This window comes from Cebidichthys violaceus, unplaced genomic scaffold (assembly GCF_023349555.1).
Source record: "Cebidichthys violaceus isolate CVI_PGR_0920_01 unplaced genomic scaffold, fCebVio1.0.p SCAF_11, whole genome shotgun sequence".
NCBI lineage: Eukaryota > Metazoa > Chordata > Actinopteri > Perciformes > Stichaeidae > Cebidichthys > Cebidichthys violaceus.
This window is the reverse complement of record NW_027176274.1, coordinates 8886743-8905912: the sequence shown is the minus strand read 5'-3', so window position 1 is coordinate 8905912 and position 19170 is coordinate 8886743. Positions and strand designations below refer to the sequence as shown.

General features: G+C 41.5%; 3 protein-coding genes across 3 annotated transcripts in view; all 3 read right to left on the bottom strand.

Annotated features, from left to right (window-relative positions):
- Positions 1-3651, bottom strand: sumo3b (small ubiquitin like modifier 3b). The gene is made up of 4 exons (XM_068703557.1): positions 3512-3651; positions 2343-2471; positions 2167-2238; positions 1-1297 (listed from the first exon to the last, which is right to left on the bottom strand). The coding sequence occupies exons 1-4, from the start codon at positions 3530-3532 to the stop codon at positions 1232-1234; spliced, it is 288 nt and encodes a 95-aa protein (XP_068559658.1). The 5' UTR covers positions 3533-3651; the 3' UTR covers positions 1-1231.
- A 670-nt stretch (positions 3652-4321) lies between these two features.
- pttg1ipb (PTTG1 interacting protein b) lies at positions 4322-7801 on the bottom strand. Its single transcript, XM_068703544.1, has 7 exons — positions 7620-7801; positions 7191-7252; positions 6975-7083; positions 6530-6632; positions 6014-6079; positions 5617-5663; positions 4322-5096 (listed from the first exon to the last, which is right to left on the bottom strand). The coding sequence occupies exons 1-7, from the start codon at positions 7750-7752 to the stop codon at positions 5053-5055; spliced, it is 564 nt and encodes a 187-aa protein (XP_068559645.1). The 5' UTR covers positions 7753-7801; the 3' UTR covers positions 4322-5052.
- Positions 7802-9070: 1269 nt separating this feature from the next.
- myo10l3 (myosin X, like 3) overlaps positions 9071-19170 on the bottom strand; it is a 49380-nt gene continuing 39280 nt past the window's right edge. The window contains exons 23-41 of the mRNA XM_068734035.1: positions 18608-19015; positions 18472-18502; positions 17532-18365; positions 16671-16794; positions 16067-16310; positions 15866-15961; positions 15588-15681; positions 14583-14638; positions 14332-14474; positions 13935-14129; positions 13662-13819; positions 13064-13187; positions 12643-12940; positions 12329-12536; positions 12009-12145; positions 11726-11849; positions 11183-11638; positions 10834-11025; positions 9071-10743 (exon numbers count right to left, since the gene is read on the bottom strand). Of these exons, the coding sequence (XP_068590136.1) occupies positions 10639-10743; positions 10834-11025; positions 11183-11638; positions 11726-11849; positions 12009-12145; positions 12329-12536; positions 12643-12940; positions 13064-13187; positions 13662-13819; positions 13935-14129; positions 14332-14474; positions 14583-14638; positions 15588-15681; positions 15866-15961; positions 16067-16310; positions 16671-16794; positions 17532-18365; positions 18472-18502; positions 18608-19015 (4027 nt within the window). The 3' untranslated portion in view covers positions 9071-10638. The remainder of the gene's footprint in view (positions 10744-10833; positions 11026-11182; positions 11639-11725; positions 11850-12008; positions 12146-12328; positions 12537-12642; positions 12941-13063; positions 13188-13661; positions 13820-13934; positions 14130-14331; positions 14475-14582; positions 14639-15587; positions 15682-15865; positions 15962-16066; positions 16311-16670; positions 16795-17531; positions 18366-18471; positions 18503-18607; positions 19016-19170) is intronic.

Here is a 19170-nt window from a genome sequence, read left to right as displayed (position 1 = left end):
GAGTATCAAACTATATTTATTGTATACAGTATAGGGACAACAAATGTACAAATCCCAAAACAAAAGTGTGTGTGTGTGTGTGTGTGTGTGTGTGTGTGTGTGTGTGTGTGTGTGTGTGTGTGTGTGTGTGTGTGGGGGTAATCTGCCAATGTCACCCTGCAAATCTAACAAATGAAGACACAAAAATGAAGGACATTCTTCTAAAACAAGATTTCTACTTACCGACACAAGAGTCAAACAAACTAAAGAATGTTTGGATAGATGTTGAACAAATGTATTCAAATTGGCAACACAACATTAACTCAATATATATATTTATACACGGACTGAATTATATAACCGCAGATGACACTCCATTTCTGGACTGGTTAAGATTAATTATTTTTATTCTGAAGTTCTGAAAAGGTGAAAAGAAATCAACACATCAAGAGAACTGTTTTGCTGCGTGACAAAGACAGTCACAGTAACCCTTTCCATCTACACATTATATATTAACCAAACCCTTTTTATAAAAGAACACTATTCATTTAGCTTTTTGGTCCAGAAACATGACTGTACTTTATTTACTAATGAGTCAAGGGTGACAGTATTGAGGTACACCAGCCACATGGATCTTTCTCAACACAAACCATTATTTCTTGGGCAGGGATACATCAAATAATTTTTCAATGTTCCTACAAAAAAAAAAACAACAGACTACTAAAAGTGTATTACTTGAGAAAGTTGTCATTATGTCTTTCCCAACTACAGAGAGAAACCACAGGCTGCCATCTAGCAGTTTTCCTCCAAGTACATGAATTAAAAATAGTTGAGCCCACCCTGAATTTAAATGCTCACAACAATCTGGAAAACTTAAACATAAAGAGGGGGAAAAAAAATAGGATTTTGGCATGTAGTTCAGCTTATGGTTTATGAGACATGCATGTGGTCATTTCAACATCAAAAGAACACGGTGTGTTATTCTTTTTCTTCATTACAAGCCATATCTGTCTGAGGCGTGTCCCTGCCTTGGACAATTACAAATCATCCATTTATGTGAATAAAACACGTTTTAAAAAATTACCCTGCATCTCAAAGTTAGGATTTGGCCCCAAATGAAAAACACTACCTTCTTTTATGTTGCGAACAGCCTGACCAAGCACAGTGTGGGAGGAGGGGGGGGGGATTAAGAGAAAACAAATACAACATGAAAATAATGATGTGGATGTTCTCCCAAGAGTCCACATCCAACTTAAGAAGAAACTCCTCCCGTCTGTTGTTGAAATACATCAATAGTGTCCTCATCCTCCATCTCCAGCTGAAATAAACAAAACAAAAAAAAGATATTATTCTACAGCAAATATAGAATATTTATCCTCATAGGAGTAGAGAAGCCTAAATACCTTGTGTCTTGCAATGTGTCTTGCACTGAGTATTAAAAAGTACCATAAAGTAGCATTACATGTCCTGTTAGATCTACTGTAGTTCCTGATTCATATCAATATTTTTGACAATTAAAAAAAAATATCCAACCCTAAATGGACAACCATCTTTACACTGGGTTCTTTCTTATTTTCACCGTGATCCAACAAATATGACGCCCATCCCATGATCTTTGTTGCCAGCTACATGCACTTTTTACACTGACTAAACAGGTGTGAGCATTCATGCAGCTTTGCAGAAACAATTCTGGAAAAACACCCATGTGTGCTGTCTTGCCAAATTTTAGATGGAGATCAATACGGTATCATGTCTGTGAACTAAAGATTAAGCTACTGCCATCTGGTGATTAGCCAAAACCAGAATGAATGGCAAAATGCTAACCTTGGTCTGTCCAAATGAAACAAAATCCTGAAGTGAGAACTGAGAGTTACCTGATGAAAATATAAAATACTACAATACTGACCAAGACTGAATCAATGTATACTCTACTAACCAGAACCCTTTCCATTATTTACCATTTCATTTATGTCTTGTTACACATCTACTCTCTACCGCACAGATCAAGAGGAGTAACAGCATACACACTTCACCAATTTGGACAGTGTACAAAAGGTCAATGACATGACAACTAATGTTCTGATGCATTACCCATTGGTGCCTCAAAATAAAATAACAAAAGACTTGATTGACCTGAGAACAGTTTGCCCCTTTTGGGGCTTTATGAGGAGACCAGCTTTCACTAACCTGTGCAGGTGTGTCCGTTTCATTAATTGGCTGTCCATCAAACCTAAACCGTATCTGACGAATTGACAATCCCTGTAAAAGACAGAACAGACAGAAATAACATTTAAGTGAGACTTTGTTCTATTGTTATCTCGGGAAAAAGCATGTTTATGTGTCAGTCTTTCAGAATGACGTACCTGTCTTTCGCAGTATGCTTTCATTAGTTTGCTGAGTGGAGTGTGCCTTTTGATTTTGAACTGTACGACTGACCCGTCCTGACCAGCTACCTTGAGGTTAATGTGGTCGTTCTCCGTCTTCACTCCCTCCTGCAACGAAAAACACACTCATCAGTGGAAGCAACATACCTGCGTTATGATAATATTATTCCCATCTGTGAATTCAAAATTTGAAAAGGGGGATTGCTGCAAGTAGTGCACTGTGTCACAAATTAATCAAACAAACAATATGCTGTAAACAAGTCAGGTGGCTGAACGATGAGGAGACACACACGCTGGGCAGGATATAGCTGGCTCCTTCCTGAAAGGCCTGGTCCCAAATGACTCCCATATGCTGATTATGTTGTGGGGGGGTTCAACATTCTAACTGCAACTAGTCAGTCCTGCAGATAGGTTACACAATCTCACTCACCTACACGTCTAAGATGAGTGTATTGGATATGTTATTCAAAGAAGATACAGATCATTCGGGAAGAAAGCTCTGCTTCCTCATTACGCTCTCAACATCTGCCGTCACAACAAGCTACCACACATCAGGCCATCAGTTAATCTGACCCAAGTTGATCTGGAACACCAGTTCCCGGTAGAATGACGTTCGTCTACAACAAACAAGCTAACTTAACTAGCCGGCTAACTTCAGTTAGCTACCGTTACATTTAACAAGACACGAGGAGTCCGTGGGGGCAGGCTTCACCATCCAAAACACTACACTCGCACTCATTTCGGTTCTCCATTTGGTTAGCATAGCAAGCTAGTCCGTGTTCAAACTGGCGCAGAAAGCCACAATGGCGCAAATGAATGGAAAAACGCAAAACGTGCATTTCATTGAAAAATCGCTGATGCCGACGTTAGCAAACATATTAATTTTTAAAGTAAACTAGTGAGTAACTAGCATTGTATTAGTGGGACTCTGTAAACACAAGAATGTGCGTCTAAAGCCAAAATATCCGCAAATTGGTCAACCTTTGTTTTCTCGGTCGACCCGCTCAAAATGCGGTAACTGTAGCCTGGAAGCACAGCTAGCTTAGCAGAACGTGCTAGCTAACGTTAACTTGCAACTAGCATCATTAGCAACTAACGGCAAACATGTACAAAATGATGCTTCGAATACACTCAGTAACGTTACCAACCTTTGGCTTTTCTTCAGACATTGTGCTATTTTCCCGGGGAATTTATTAATAACGCAAAGAGGCAGACTGTTTGCGGTGAAGCGGGTTATCGGTTCCTCCGGCGTTTCGCTTGGACCAGGAGCGCGCACTGAAATTTAAAATACAATTCGACGAAATGGGTCACGTGCTCCACCTTTTCTTCGGGGCCGCGGATACGTGAGCGCGCAAGTCAATTTGCGCACTCCCGCGACATAGGTAAAACAAAAGGGCCGTTTTGCAAGGCCAGGCTTCAGAACAGGCCAGGGTCGGTAAAAAGCATTACACTGAATCTGCAGTGGGAGTCAGGAACAACAACAAATCAACCAGAATTAAAATAGAATAAGAAAAGAGTCTCAGGATATTAAACACGTCAGTCATGGGATGAAATTTAAGCAATTTAGGATTTTACATGGTCACAACTAGTCCCTCAGTTGGTTATAAAACAGTATTTATAACTTGCAGACATGCACCAAAAAACAACATTTCTGGATTGAAATCAGTTTGGATCTCACTTGTAGTCTTCAGGAGACTGTATTATTATTATTTGAATAGAAAATTATACTCAGGCACTGCAACATGCATTGGTTGTCTCCTTTTCTGAAAGGTGATAGATCTAGGAGGGTGAGATGGAAGCACACAGAGAACATTGATTCCAACATGGGGATTATGTTTCAATACTTTCTCTCAGTTCTGAATAGATTTGTTTTCCCATCTCTTGTTTCTGTGTTTGAGTAGATTGGGGCATGAGGTAAATGGGGAAATTGGAAATTGATTAACAATTAAAGTCACACAAAAAATGTGCTCCATTTTATTTTTAAATGGTCACAATTTGTTTTTCACGAAAGCTGCACAAAAATCAAATCCCTCACTCGTAGTTACATTTTGTTTATCCAGGAAAATTCTGATCCTGATATTTATTCACAGATAAAAAAGCAATAAGCGTAAAATGAGTTACATGTGATAAATTAACTTTTTATATAAAAATAAATGTACTTGAGACATGAATGGCGATCAGTAAAATAGTGTGTATTACTGATATAGTATGACAACGATACTGCTGGTTTTAAAAGAAGCACCACAAACTCTGATCAACTCTTGAGTTATAGAAATCTAACAATAGTGCATGTTATGCAAAATGACACAGTAATGTTCGTATATCATGGTGGACAATATGTTTTGACAGATTTACCCTTACATCTAAGTTTCTTGTGTGGACAGAAAAACAAGTTACTGAACACATTCTCCTATAATCATTTATATCTAATTAAGGCATAACAAATAGGAATCTGGTAAAACAACAGAGAGCAACGTGTATAAAATATGAAACATTAGGTGAATAGGCCGTGTTTGAAATATAGTGCACACTAAATCATTTCAGAACATCTTGGTGTTTTTTTTGTAGACACAGAAATCAAATCAGATAATCACAGTTTCTTATATGCTACATAATGTATCTCAATGTTACTGGCATCAATAAAATCAACTTAAGGGATTTGCTGATGGAATCATCGCTGAAATTCTTCTTAATGATCGTTCATACGGGCGTATGGATTATCCTTTGCCATACCTGTAAAAAACAATGGAGAACAAATCTTATAACCCATTTTATGGCATATTACTGGATTAGAAATACAACACATCCAGACTAGTTAGCGAGTGTTTGCTGGTTGCATATAATTTAAATTGTGGGTTAAATGCAAGTAAATCACTGTATTTCTAAAATCCTTGTCTTCCAAAAATCAAAGTAAAAAGCGTTAGAATTGAATTACAGCGTATCAGCTTTGTACAGTGTCGTTTGTATCCAGTAGATGGGGCTACTTGATCAAAATTGTGGTTTATATTTTGACTCTTTCTTGTTTTATGAAAACTTTTCTTATGTTGTTCCTTTCCTCGGCTCAGATTCCATTATCTTTAGCTTATATAGATAACCTATGTTATCGTTCCCATACCCCGTTATGCATTCATTTTGAAACTCTTTTAGCACTGTGCATGTAAGCAAAGCTTTGTGAAAACAGCACATTTGATATTCCAGCATTTACATTTATTATTATCCCACTTAAACCACACAACCAAGAAGTTAGTCTCACCATATTTCTGCCTGATTTCATCGTGTCTCAGCTGCATTTCTGTACTCCTGTAAGGGACGACACAAAGACAAATTGTTGGACAACAGAGAACACTGGACTCACTCACGCCTACACTGTTTGAATCCTCACAACACAAAGTACTGCTGTAATAAGCTGACGGTAAATACCACAAAACCCATTTATTCATTTTACATTTAGGAGACTCCCTCTTATGTTAGTTTATGGTTATTGTTATAATGACACTTATATAAACAAATAGGGGTTTGTAGTTTGTTTATCTGAATATATATATATATATATATATATATATATATATATATATATATATATATATATATATATATATATATAGTTATATTTGTTATTTTTGTAGATCCCCTCCTTAACAGTTACTTACTTTGCCTTCTGACGGCTCTTCCTCGCACGGGTTTGTCGCTCCACTTTTGCGTCTTCTTTCTTGTTCCTAGAATAAACAGTTATATTATTATTCATCATAGTTAAAATAAAAGCCTACATTGTAATATAAATAGTGAGACCACAAGTGTGATGTGATTTTCTTTCAGCCTCATACAACACAAGTAACAGTCAGTTAATCAGTCTCATAGTCTAATATATGTGTATATATATATATATATATATACACACACACACACACACACACACACACACACACACACACACACACGTGTCTGAAATTAGCAAGTTCTTAAAAAAAGAGGCTAGACCACGGTTAAATAGAAAGATCAATGTTATTATTTTCAGAGCTAAGCTGCAGTTACACATTCTGGCAGGCTTTTGGAGACGGCGGTATCAGCGCGGCCTCGCACAAAAACGACCCATTGTGTTCCCCGTCCTCCTCCTTCCATGTTAAACCACATTTCCCAGTCAACACTTCACGTGACTCCATGCTCACCCAATTCTTTCACACTTGCAGCAGCGGCAGCAGCAAACAAGAAGGCCAATAATGATGACGCCACCCAGCACTGACATGGTGATGATCAAAATCTGGAAGTTTACTGGAAATCAAAAGGCAGACACAGAGAGAAAAAAGAGGCTTGCATCATATTATGAATCATAATGAATAGACACTACTACCCCTTTTTTAATCTAACTATTGGTAGACCAAAACATTTTTTTTCTGTGGAGAAAAAGCACCATAATTAGTCATTCAGTCATTTAAGTTAAGTAATTGACTAGTCAGACACAACTAGTCAATTACATGATCATTAGTAAACTAAGATGTTCTGGAATTAATTTCATTATTAATTATTCTGCTGATAATTGTTTCAATGGATTAAACAATTGAAATTGAAAGTCAGAAAATACTTTATACTATTTCCTAAATCAGTCAGTCTTACCCCAACACATCCCCCATCGTGCATCACTCAATGGACACACACTGCTGGGGGGCAGGATGTTCCTCACTGGATAGTCTATGCATTGTTTGGTTGGTGAGCACCACAGACACTGCAACAAAAACACTGGGCTTAGTATTGTTATTCACAGTAACACACCACTACCAAAGCTGAAACCCGTTACAGTTTTTCTATTTGGCTGGAGTTCACGAGACTCACTGTCACATTCTGCAGGCATTCAGCACAACTGGTGTTCGATCTCGAGGCACAAGGAACTGAAACTGAGATAAAATACAGTGTGTTATATTGTTTTATGGCATTCTGGCCCTATTTTTACTTTGGTTCAAACTGTTGTATAAATGGCCTTACAGGAAATACAATCTTAATAGAGGTTTAACTTTATGCCCACAGTGACAAATCATAAACAGAGTTTACAGTTATTAAGACACACTGTGCAACAAGAACAAACAATAAACGGTGTTTGTTTTCGAACCATTAGCATGAATTGAGATGATTATCTTTTCCTCCCCTGGTTAGTGGAAATCCACTTTTTTTCTTCCGTCATGTGACCACCTCCTGACCCAACTCTGGTAATACAAAACAAAGCACAACAGCTAAAAGCTGGAGAAAAAACACACACACACTTACTCGGAGCTGGAGAAGGGGTCGGTGCCTGCGCCTCTGCGGTCATACACACTCCGTAGAAAGTCAAGACAAAAGCAAAGGCTGAAGCTCTGTAAACTCCGGACATTGTGAGACGAGTGCAAACCACCAACAGCATGGAAGTAACGACCGAACTAACGCTTCCGAGGAGTCAGACTGGAGGGTGGACCTCCTCGAGGGCGGACGTCACGCGCTCCTGACGCTTGTTCATGAAACATTTTACCCCAAATAATGTCTTTTGTGAAGCCAGAACATGTTTGATGTAGGTCACAGAGAGTGTCCGTTCTGTCATGTTGTATTAAAAAAAACTGTCCAAAGAAACGATAATAACGACACGTTTTGGGTTGCCAGGTTGTGAAAAATCTCGAGCAGTTTCTCCTCTTTCAGCACGACACATTGTTTTGTCAGACAATTACAGACAAGTGGTTGTAAAAGCCCTTTATTAGTGGCTTAATCCCGTCTGTCGTTTTAGAGAACTAACTGAAATGGAGAAAGCTGATCTTTTATTAATGGCCCTTTTTGATATTTTTGACAGCAGAATAATGGCGGATTGGAGAAGTACATCCATTACCCTTTAAATATAATTTTCTACAATTTGTAACTGATCCATAAAACATCAGTGACTCATTTATTAACATTATAAAGTTGTAAGAAGAAAAAAACTTTATTGAAGGTGCCTGTTCAAGAAACGTATTTACCTGGAAGTTTTTCCTTCCTTCACAATTAATCCACATTAATCCAAATTATTTTAGTTCACAATAAATTAAGAGCCACAATATTCAATATCCAGCCCATTCCAACATACCATGCAGAACCCTAAAGGAAACAAATCAACTCTAACAGTGTTTATCCTAATTTACTGTAACCACATGCCAGATGAGTTCTCCACAGACTGATCGATAGCACAGATTATCGAGTACGTAATTTAAGAAAAGCTTAATCAGGTTGTTAATTTGATTTGACTACAAGGCTAGCAGCGGTGGGATCATCTTGGAAAAATACATGAACCTCACCAAGTTCAAATAAATGGAGCTTTTTCTGTTCCTCCAATTCTGCCAACAGTACATGATGCAGCATGATGATGGCAGAGCTGTGATGATTATAAGAAGTCACGCTAATAAGATTGCTAAAGGTGTAATTGGTCAACCCTAACAGACGCAAGCACAGACTGTTAACGCCCAAACAGTTAGCTTTGGCAAAATTTAGCAATGCATTAATTTGATTGTTTATTAATTAATTCATTTTATACACAAAAAATGCACATGGACCAATTCCAGCTTCAATGTTTCAACCAACATTGGTATCAGCCATAGTAATATGTTAATATTTTTCCTCTGGTGCATACAGATTAACATCCACAGATTTACTGGACGTACCATTTTGTCCCCTGTGAGACATGACAATGAGATAGTAATAAACACAAAACAGCATTTTGAAATACAATAATTTATTAGAGCATCTTTAAATTCTGATATAAAACATTTTCTGATTTTTCTTCCTCAAAACAATCAGAAATCTCAGAAATACAGTCATCGTCAATGGCAAGATCAGTCTCTGGTGTGGCCGCCGGCAGCTGACCAGATCGCCTACGTGAGTACGATTGGAGAGCGATGGAAGACAGTGATGCGAAGTGAGGTAAATACTAAGCTCAATATGTTTGGATCATAACATGAACTATACTGTAAGTCAACTGGCATAGGCATCCTTTGTGTTCATTTACATTGGAGGAGAGAAATATCCTATTAGATCAATAAAAGGAATTGAGCATGTTGGGTGTCGAGGGCAACACACTTCGGTTATGTTATGTTGATAGAAGCTCAGAAACAGGGCACAAAATGGAGAAAAATCAAAAGTTACTTAGTTTCCAGCACTCTGTTCACCTCTGCATTTTCTCCCAATCCATTGACACTTTCATAAATAAATACCCCACCCTTACAAGGCTTATGACATCACTGAGAAAAACACAGTAGAACTGTCTTTAGACACAGACACACTCAACAAGCACTATCCTGCTTGTTTCTAACAACACAACCTTGGACATCAGTTTGAGTTACATACCCTCAAGTCAGTACACAATAAAAACAGCTCAACAAAAAGTACTTGTTCTAGTAGAGAAGTATATTTTGGTTGGATTGATTTTTAGTAATCGTGCATTTTGAGAAAATACTGGTCTGCAGTGGTTATAGACGATGCATCTCCACTGATGCAGTGGTTATTCATGTTGAATTTTCTTTTTTAAAAGATAGGGACGTGCTTTTGTAGCAAATGTAATGGAGGCCATACCTACCACTGACCACGATACTGAACACCCCAAAATTTATATTCCATTCCTGAAAGGCCGCATATACACTGAATCTTTTAGTCCAGAATAGCTCAAATAAAATCTTAAATAAGGCAAGATGAGGGATATCTCCCTGGGACAGTTGCAGTTTCTGACACATAAACCTGAGGGGATCTCCATTAAAGAGAACATTCATTATAATGGGGCGCAAAATCTCTTGGAAAAACACTTCAAAAAAAGGTCAGTTGCCACTGTAACACATTCTAGTTTGGGTGCATGTTTAAAGAAAATGTACACTTTTAGAAATTAAAAAGTCTTAATTCAGATGTTGAATAAATGTCTGTTTGGAAATTTGAGACATAGAGTCTAATTTTCTTGGATATTTAGCAAAAAAATCCTTAAAAAATATGCCTGAAATACATTTCAAGTAAGATGTGAAATATGAGCAGTGTAACTAATGAGACTGCATGGAGGGCAGCAACACTTGGATGACTGTAAAGCTTAAAATGGTAAAGTTGCTTTAATGTTCCTACTTTTGTCACAAGCAGTAGTTCCTTTTTTTGTGTGTCTTTATTGAAAGGAATCTGTCTGGATGGAGTTTGTCTGCATTGCTAAGTAGCCAGTCAAAGCTCTGAAACACAATCTCTGTGGAGGTGCTTTGTTCCTCTTGCCATCTCTACATCTTCTACTGTAGTAGAGCACATGTCGAGTCCTGTCAGTGAATCACCGGATCCAGTTGGTTCCATAACTGGACACGGACTTCACACTGCAGCGCTTCTTCACAATCATGTTGATGTAGGCTTTCATAATCTTTGTGATCTCTCCAACCTGGCAATGTACAGATGAAACACACAGTCAGCAGACATCCTGTTTCCTCTGACAAACAAACACTGATATCTACAGCAAAAGTTTACGCACCTGTGGTGTTTCAAAGAGCATCTCTCTCTCATCCACGGTGATCTTGTAGGTGCAGGGCTGTGGAGCGCCAAAGAAGATGATGTGCTCATACGGGAAGGTCTCCAGAGGCTTGGGCTCTCCTCTCTTGTAGACCGACACATTTTCAGCACTCACACTCAACCAGAGATCATGAGGGAAGCCTCCTTCTTTGCACTAGAAAGACCCAAACACAGGGAGGTATAAACATCATCCAATGTGTGCAGTGGAGTCACAACTAGGGACGCACTGATCTGATCTTCCGTGTCAGTATCAAGGCTGATATTCACCAAGTTGATTGGATCGGGCGTCGATCAAAGACGCGTAAGCTTACCTCGACGTCAAACAGCGTGGATCCATATCCAGGCCACTCCTTGATGATGGTCATGTACCCGAGCATGGCCTGGTGCTGGTCCAGACCACTGAGGCGGGACCATTTCTCCACGATGCTCGCCCTGGTGGCAGACATCTCCTCCTTTATCCACATCTCCAACATCTGCTCCTCCTCCATGCGCTGCTTCTTCATTGAGCCCGTCTTCAACCCCCGTCGCAGGGTCCCGTCCAGGAAGCTAGTCCTTCGACGCTCCAGAGTTTGGCCTGACCCCGAGGCGCCACTAACCTTGGTGAACTGGAGGATGCGGCTGCGCAGACGTCCCACGGGGTAGACGTTTTCCAGGCTCCAGGTGACCTTCGACTTGTCGCCAAACAGAAACTGCAGGCGTAGAGCGGCCAGGTGCTGCAGGGTCTCCTCGCGGGAAGGGAAGTGGCCCCGGGTCAGACTCTCATGGGCCTGGAGAAACAGCATAAGAGTTATCATCATGAGCACCATTGTGATTGAAAATAGTCAATAAAGTGCAACAGGATGAGTAAAACACACCTGCTCAAACATAAACGCAAACTCCACTCCCTCTTTAGGCATGCTCTCCACATCCAGGAAGCAGTAGAGTTTAAAATAGAGTTTCCATTGGCCTTCATCCTCAGCTTCCTCACTGCCAGCAAGTCTGGTGGGAAAAGCCACAAACCTGTCACTTACATATTGATTTTGGTCTTTTCTTATCAACGGGTGTTAGGTATCCTATGTGTCAGGACCCTGCATTTATATTAACATTATCAAATATAATATGTAATGGACAGTAACCCCGTAATCACAGGTAACATACCTTTCAAATTTAGCCAAAACATCAGCCACAAGAACCCTGCTTTCTACAGCTCTGTCTATAGTGTTGTTGTGTTCAAAGAGTGCAAACATGTTCCTGCTGTCCTCCATAGCCAGACCTCGGATCAGCTTCTCCACCACCTGGACAGAGCAAGCCAAGATGACAACAATCACAACGCTGAGTACGTATTAGCACAGCGCCTCCTCTTACCTCGTTATAAAACAAAACATCTGTGTCAGCGTTTGTGTAAAGTAATCACAGCGATATCTTGCAGAGGGATATTTTAAAAGATGCTTGTGTTGCAATGACGACGGCTCTCTTACCTCTCCAGCGGTGGTGTGCGAGTTAATGGAGATCTTGCAGGAGCCTCCTCCGTGGCAGTACACTGTGGTGGTCATTTCCTGTCTGGTAAGCAGTGCCACGATTTCCTCTTGAGAGGGAACAAACTCCCTGTTCTTGGTCTTCTTCAGAGACTCACCGATGAAATGGGCGAACATTTCAATCTCTGTACCGGGAAACAGCTCCTTAATCCTGAAAACCCACAAAGACAGTAAAATTTGAAGAAGTTCCGACCCGTTGTAATCTCCCACCATGGGATTGTTTTGAATCACGGCACGTGCCCAGAAATAGACGGCACCTTTTGAGGTGAAACTTGAGGTAGCGTAGGATCCCTCGGCTGGGCAGGAAGGTGCAGCACATACAGGTCAGGAGATGCCAGTGGGCGCGATTGGCGGGACTGTTTGGGTGCGGGACGTGATTGGTTTGTTTGATCAGCTGACAGTAAACCTCATCTCTTAATGGCCTCAAGTCTTGACAGGTCTGTAGGATTCCCTGGATGATTGGGACAGGGTCTGACACAGCCTCCATCTCCTGCAGCGAATTGAAAATCTTCACCGCTTCATCCTGCAGGCTGGTATAACCCTTTTCCTTTTGCACTGGGAGAGATAGACAGAGAGGGTGTAAGTCCAACCAGTTAAAAGTATTTTTGAACTACATAAACATATTTTCTTTACTTTATACCCAGTATTAATTCAATTTCAATAGATCACTTCACTCACAGAGTACACTGACATCTCCATAGGGCAGAGGTAGAAGAGGGGAGTGCAAAGGATGCTGGGTATATCTCAAGATGGGGTTCCTCCAGTATGTCTGCTCCACAGCCTCCACGTTCAAACTGCTCTCCTGGACAGACAGAAAATTGGGTCAGCGATCTTAAAGTAAAGATGTCATGACTTATCTTTACAAGAAAGGAAAGCACCATTAAATAGGCAGAAGTTTGTATTTAGGTGACTTTATCAAGTCAGTGTGGGAAAAATAACAGAGTAGCAATATCAGTGATGGATATTAATATTGCAGTAAAGCTAGGAAACAGCTATTTGTGAGGAAAAAAAGGTAACAAAATACTAAAAGAAGATCACAGCACACACTCAGTGAGTACAAGTACCTCACTTCACTACAGTGTGTGTCCCTGCCAAAGGTTTGCATGACTGAAAAGAATTGGAGTTCAAATAATATCAACGTGTTAATGACATTGCATGCAATTTTTTTGTACATTATTTTTAGTGTGGCACATACAAACTTCATGGTCAGACATTGCACACAGACTAGCAGTTATTAGCATTACAAGGAGAAACAGGCAGATGAATCCTTTAATACCTTGATGTCCCTGATGAGTTGCTGTGTTGGCGTTTCAATGGGAACTTTGCTGTCTATTGCTCCCTGTATGGCATTCGCCCACCGCATGGCTTCATTCAGCATTTTGGTGTAAAGACGGTAAGAGTGTTTACGTCCATGGACGATTATATTCCAGTAACCTGGGTGAACAAGACAGACGGTAAGTAGAGGCTAAACATCTCGCTTAAGACAATTGAACAAATGAGAAATATTTTTGCTCGAGACGACTGAGAATAACGTTGACCATGAACCAACCGGTGTCCTTGAAGACCTTCTCGTCCGGCTGCACCACAGAGCAGAGACTGTTGAGGACCAGAGTTCCGAGTTTGGAGGCGGTGCGCTCTGACGACTTGTAATAGTCCAGAGAGTTGGTGGTGAGAACAAACCAGCGCTTCTTCAGCTTGAGAGAAGTGCTTTTGGCTCCCGACTTCATCTCTTTGTGTAGCCAGCCTGAGGGAGGATAATTATGGAAAAATATGAATTGTTAATCCTTTTTCAATATTTCCTTCTCTCAAACTAATTATTTTTCTTCTGCGCAGAACCTCATCGGCCATTAATGGAGCTAACCAGAGGTATCCCGCCGCAAACTCAAGTACATGAATCAACTCTTAAAATCCTAAACATCCCAGAGTGTGTGTCTCAACTGACTGACCTCTGACTAAGAACTCCTGTCCGTCAACCCTGACGTCTCCCTTGGATTTCTGCAGCAGGCCGATCCAGTGGTGCATCTCCTCTGGTGTGTTTGTGTTGCAGTGGATCACCCGGTTGGCCGTGATGATCACAAACGAGTTTGGTCTGCAGGACGGAGCACATAAAACACACACGTGTAGTCACACCGATGTTGTCATACTACTTAAGATTGCAGTTTAAATGGATCTTTCAGGTTTGTTAGCCGTTCCTCACCTGTCGGGGTTGTCTGATGCACAAACAGAATCAATCAAGCCCACATCTAGTGTGCCCTGGACAGAGAGAAGAGGGGAGGATGCAAATATTTAAATGTTAGTAGCTGGTCGCCCATTTGCAAATATTTTCCCCGTGGATTTTCTTGAAGGCAACAAGCACACCGCTTGTTTGGTCTCCTTAGTGGTGCAGGAAATCAATCTCAACCCCCAGAATCCAGTTTCAAAGAAAAAAGATTTCCTCACACTTCTGCATTGATTTATTTAAAAAGAATCAACATTTTGGTCACAGGACCTTTCTCAAGACATCCCTTTCTTAAAGTGAAATTGAAGTCCAAAATAAGCATGCATTACATTTCCATGATTAAGACCTAGCTAACTTACACAGTAAACATTGCCACCTGGTACTCCAAGCAGTTCTATTTCAACAGTGGTCCACTATTTGATTAGGGTGTCCTACTGGCCTGATGTGGTTTCAGGTGACGACCATGAAATGTAATCTTTTGCTGTATATCATTCCCCTTCTCTCTCTCCTATAATTTCCTGTCATCCCTCTTCTGTCATCTCACGAATACACTTAAAAATAACACTTCTTGCTGTAAAGTAGAGATTACTACTACTGTATAATACTGTATAATTGAGAGTCGGGGTGAGATAGTGAAGAGGTTCCAGGGGGAGTTTGGTTTATTGAGAGTAAATGCCAGGATATAACTTCTTTCTATGACATTTGGCTTGCATGTTTGTCTTTCCATCATTTTGTTAAATCACATTTCTAGCTCATTTGATTTCATAAATCTGCAAATGCCATTAACTCCACTGCGATCTTTCAATGACCATAAAAATGACAAACCACTGTGTGTGTTCTGCTTCTTCAGCTTAAATTACTAAATGACATCTGAACATCTGAACCGTCATACTGAAGCTGATTCAATTATGCGCTTCATCTTTACTGCTGAAAATCCGAGTTGAGGCCGGGGCCCAGGCAGCGGAGAGGTAAAACAGCACTAACCACTGCATTCTTCGGGTTGGCCTGTTCGTGGTGCATCTCCATGAGTTGCTCTGGGCTGGCGCTGTGGACCCGACTCAGCACATTAAACCAACCACTGGATGGGGTCAGAGGGAGTTCAGAAAGTGAAAGTCAGCAAACATATAATTGAAAATTACACCATGAGCTTCCACTGGCAACCACAAGGGGGAACTTTATTTCCACACATCACTTTTACAGACAGTGCCTACAAAACACAACATCTAGTCAATGATTTCTATGCTACTATGGATATAATGTACCTGGCATCTTCTGGAGACTCTGCATAGATGTGGTACGTCCTCTCCTCAGTCACAACATTCAGTGCATTTTCCTTCTCATGATTGTCCACTATCTCCCTACAGACAGAGTAGAACAAAACTTAGTGAACCACAGACTTTTCCGTCTCTTTTGAGCAATAATTAGACCCTCAAATACCCCAATGACTGAGAACAGGATCTTACTTGGCTGTGCGGATATCGATGGTTCCTTTCAGCTTCTCTTCGCTGTCGCTCTCAAAGTACATGAGCTTTGACTCCCGCAAAACAAACCAGCGCATCTTCCAGTTGCGCCGAGACAAAGTGGACATTCCTCCTCCTTTCTTGTAAAGCCAACCGGATTTGAGGGAGTCCTGCTTGGCCCGAAACCACATGAAGGTCTCGTCCTTCAGGACACACCAGCGGCGACGCCACGGGATCATCAGACCACCTTAAAGAGGGAAAGGTGTGGAGAGCAGAGGGAGACAGAAAGCATGCTTAATTACTAATGTAATCATGTGGAATCTCAGTATGATGAGAGTAGTAAAAACAGACACATTAAACACCTTAAAAACAGCTTTAACACCTCCCACCATCACACGTACACACAGATATTCACACACATATGCATGCATCCTCTGGCAACGAAACACAATCATGCAAAACAACAATAAACTACATTTAACAAAAAAATACAGTATATGCAGACAATGTAAGTACTAGAACATAAATAAAGACAGCAAACGAGACGAGCTGCGTTCAGCTTTTCATCTGCATGCCTGCTGGGCGGTGATTTGGTAAAGTTACTCACTCTTCATGTAGAGGTAGCCGTGGAAGTATGGAGGCCCACTGCCGTTCAGCATATTCACTCTCCCATTGGAGACTTCCTCGTCCGTGTCCACATAGCCATCGTTGTCCTCATCGCTGTCAATGAACTGAAACACAAACACCAACATTCAGGACGTTAGCTGTCCTCCATGAGAATACCATGTCATTCACAAGCAATTTATATAAATTACAGTTCATATAACCTGCACATTAGTAAGGTAATTTCAAGAAAGTCGGCTGTTTTTTTGTTTTTCTGAAAATGACTGGAAGTTTTTAGTTTCACTACTTAAATCCGTGCCCAAAATCTGTCTTGACCTTTGTGTTGTTGTAAACATACACCCACATTCCCTCTTTTCCCTTTGACATTTTGCTGATCAGACAGTGTTAGCTCTGAGCTCTCTGCTTGACTTGCTTCACATTCACACGCTCATCAGCAGGGCCAAAACAAATAATTGCAACAGTGTTTCATTGTGATTCTAACACGAGCGGAGCCTTCTGATATGTTGAGAGGAGATTCAGGCTTGCACACATGCAGGCATTCATCAACTGCATATGCATTTAAGTGTTAAGTCAATGCATGGGGGAATTAATATACCCAGAAGAAAGCTGGGGGTGTGTGTCAGTGTATATGTGAACAATGGCTTTCACAGTTTGATCTGACATGGGAAAATGGAAAATGTAGCAATTCCATGTTTGGGTTCAATTTGAGGGCAAAACGCATTTGTTTTATGGTTCAACAGCACTTCCTGTAATTTTTTTACGGTAAACACCGATACTCTGAATGATTACCCATCAGGATTGGATCTGTAGCGTTTGACAGAAAGGATTCTCAGTTAGTTCTCACCGAGTCCGAGCTGCCTCTGAAGGAGTCCAGGCTGTTTTGGGTACAGGAGGATTTTCGCAACACCTCCTCATCTGTGATATGGCCGTCATTGGTGCTAGCACCGGAGCTCCCATGAGCCTCCTCAAACTCCTCCTGGTCGTAGTCCGACTCAGCGTCTGGCAGGTTTGAGTGGGACGGCTCCTCACTCGCAGGCTCAAAGTCTGACCCTCTGCTGGATCTGTGGCGCAGTGCCCTTTCTCCATTAGTGACCACAGGAGGAGGAGGAGAAGGAGGTCTGGAGGCTCGGGAGTCTGTGAGAGCTGGGCCATGACTCAGTCCGTTGGGGGTGAGTGGGGAGAGCTTTGCCGGTGCAGGAGAGGAGGCAAAGGAGGGAGTGGCAACTAGTCCTTCTGCAAAGGCAGGCGGAGGAGGGGGAATACTTCGGAATACTTCCTTGTCCAGAGGAACTGCAGCCGGAGGCGGGAAGTCGGGTAAAGGAACACACTCGTCCTCGGCGTGGAAACCCTCGTCCACCTCCTCCTCGGCCAGAGGGGCTGTAGACTCAGTCGGGTCGTGGAGGTTCTCCTCACTCGAGAGGGATGGCTCTAAACCGCCAAAGTCCAGGAGCTCCAGAAACTCAGTAGCCACACGGGAAGCTTCCTTCTCCAGTCTGTAGATCTCAGCGTCTCTCATCTGCCGCAGCTCCTCGTGGGAGACGTCCCCGAGAAGGGACACGCCGTCTTCCTGCTGCTTCTGCAGACGCTCGATCTCCCTCTCCAGCCGCAGGATCTCCTCCATCTGTCGGCTCTCCTCCTCAGAGGTGTGACTTTGGGACAGAGTCGGAGACAGCTCCTTCTGTAAATGGACAAGGAAAGAGCTAATTTAATTACGTCATGCCACCACATACGCACCTCATAATGTGTTTTTATTATTTGAATGAAAGTTTTTGAAAAGGATTTACCTTCTGACAAACACCATTTACCAGTGAGTTCCTAAAAAATGAAATAACATTTGGGATGACAAATGTGCATAAAAAGGAATGATCATCTGATCTTAATAAATGCATCATCAACATGTCACAAAGAGCAAATAACTACCTTTTCTCATCTGCTTTAGCTGCCATTTTCTGCCCTTCCTCTTTCTCCTTCATCAGTCTCAGCGTCTCTTTCCTCATCGACTCCTCCTCTTCCTCCCGCCTCTTCATCTCCTTGTCCACGAGCCTCTGTCTCTCCTCCTCCTCCCTCTGTCTCTTCTCCTCCTGCTGTCTCCTCTCCTCCTCCATCCTCCTCCTCCTCTCCTCCTCCTCTACTCGCCTCCTCTCCTCCTCTCGCTTCTGTTTCTCCTCCTTGAGTTGGCGATGGAGAGATCGGGCCAGCTGGCCTCTGTGATGTTTCTGCAGGACGATGGTGGCGAAGCGCAGCCGCAGGAAGACGCGTCTCCAAAAGTGAGCGCGGTAGTTCTTCTGGATAGTGACGACGCTGGACTGAACCCTCTTATATCGTTTCCTGAGGAGAAAATCAAACGCACACCTTTCAAGTCAAGCGCGGACGCATATTTAATCCAATGTTGTGTGTCACCACAAACTTATTTGTGACGTTGCACAGCATCAAAGGAGCTCACTCTGTTTAAATAAACACACTGGTAAGAACGTCTGTACATT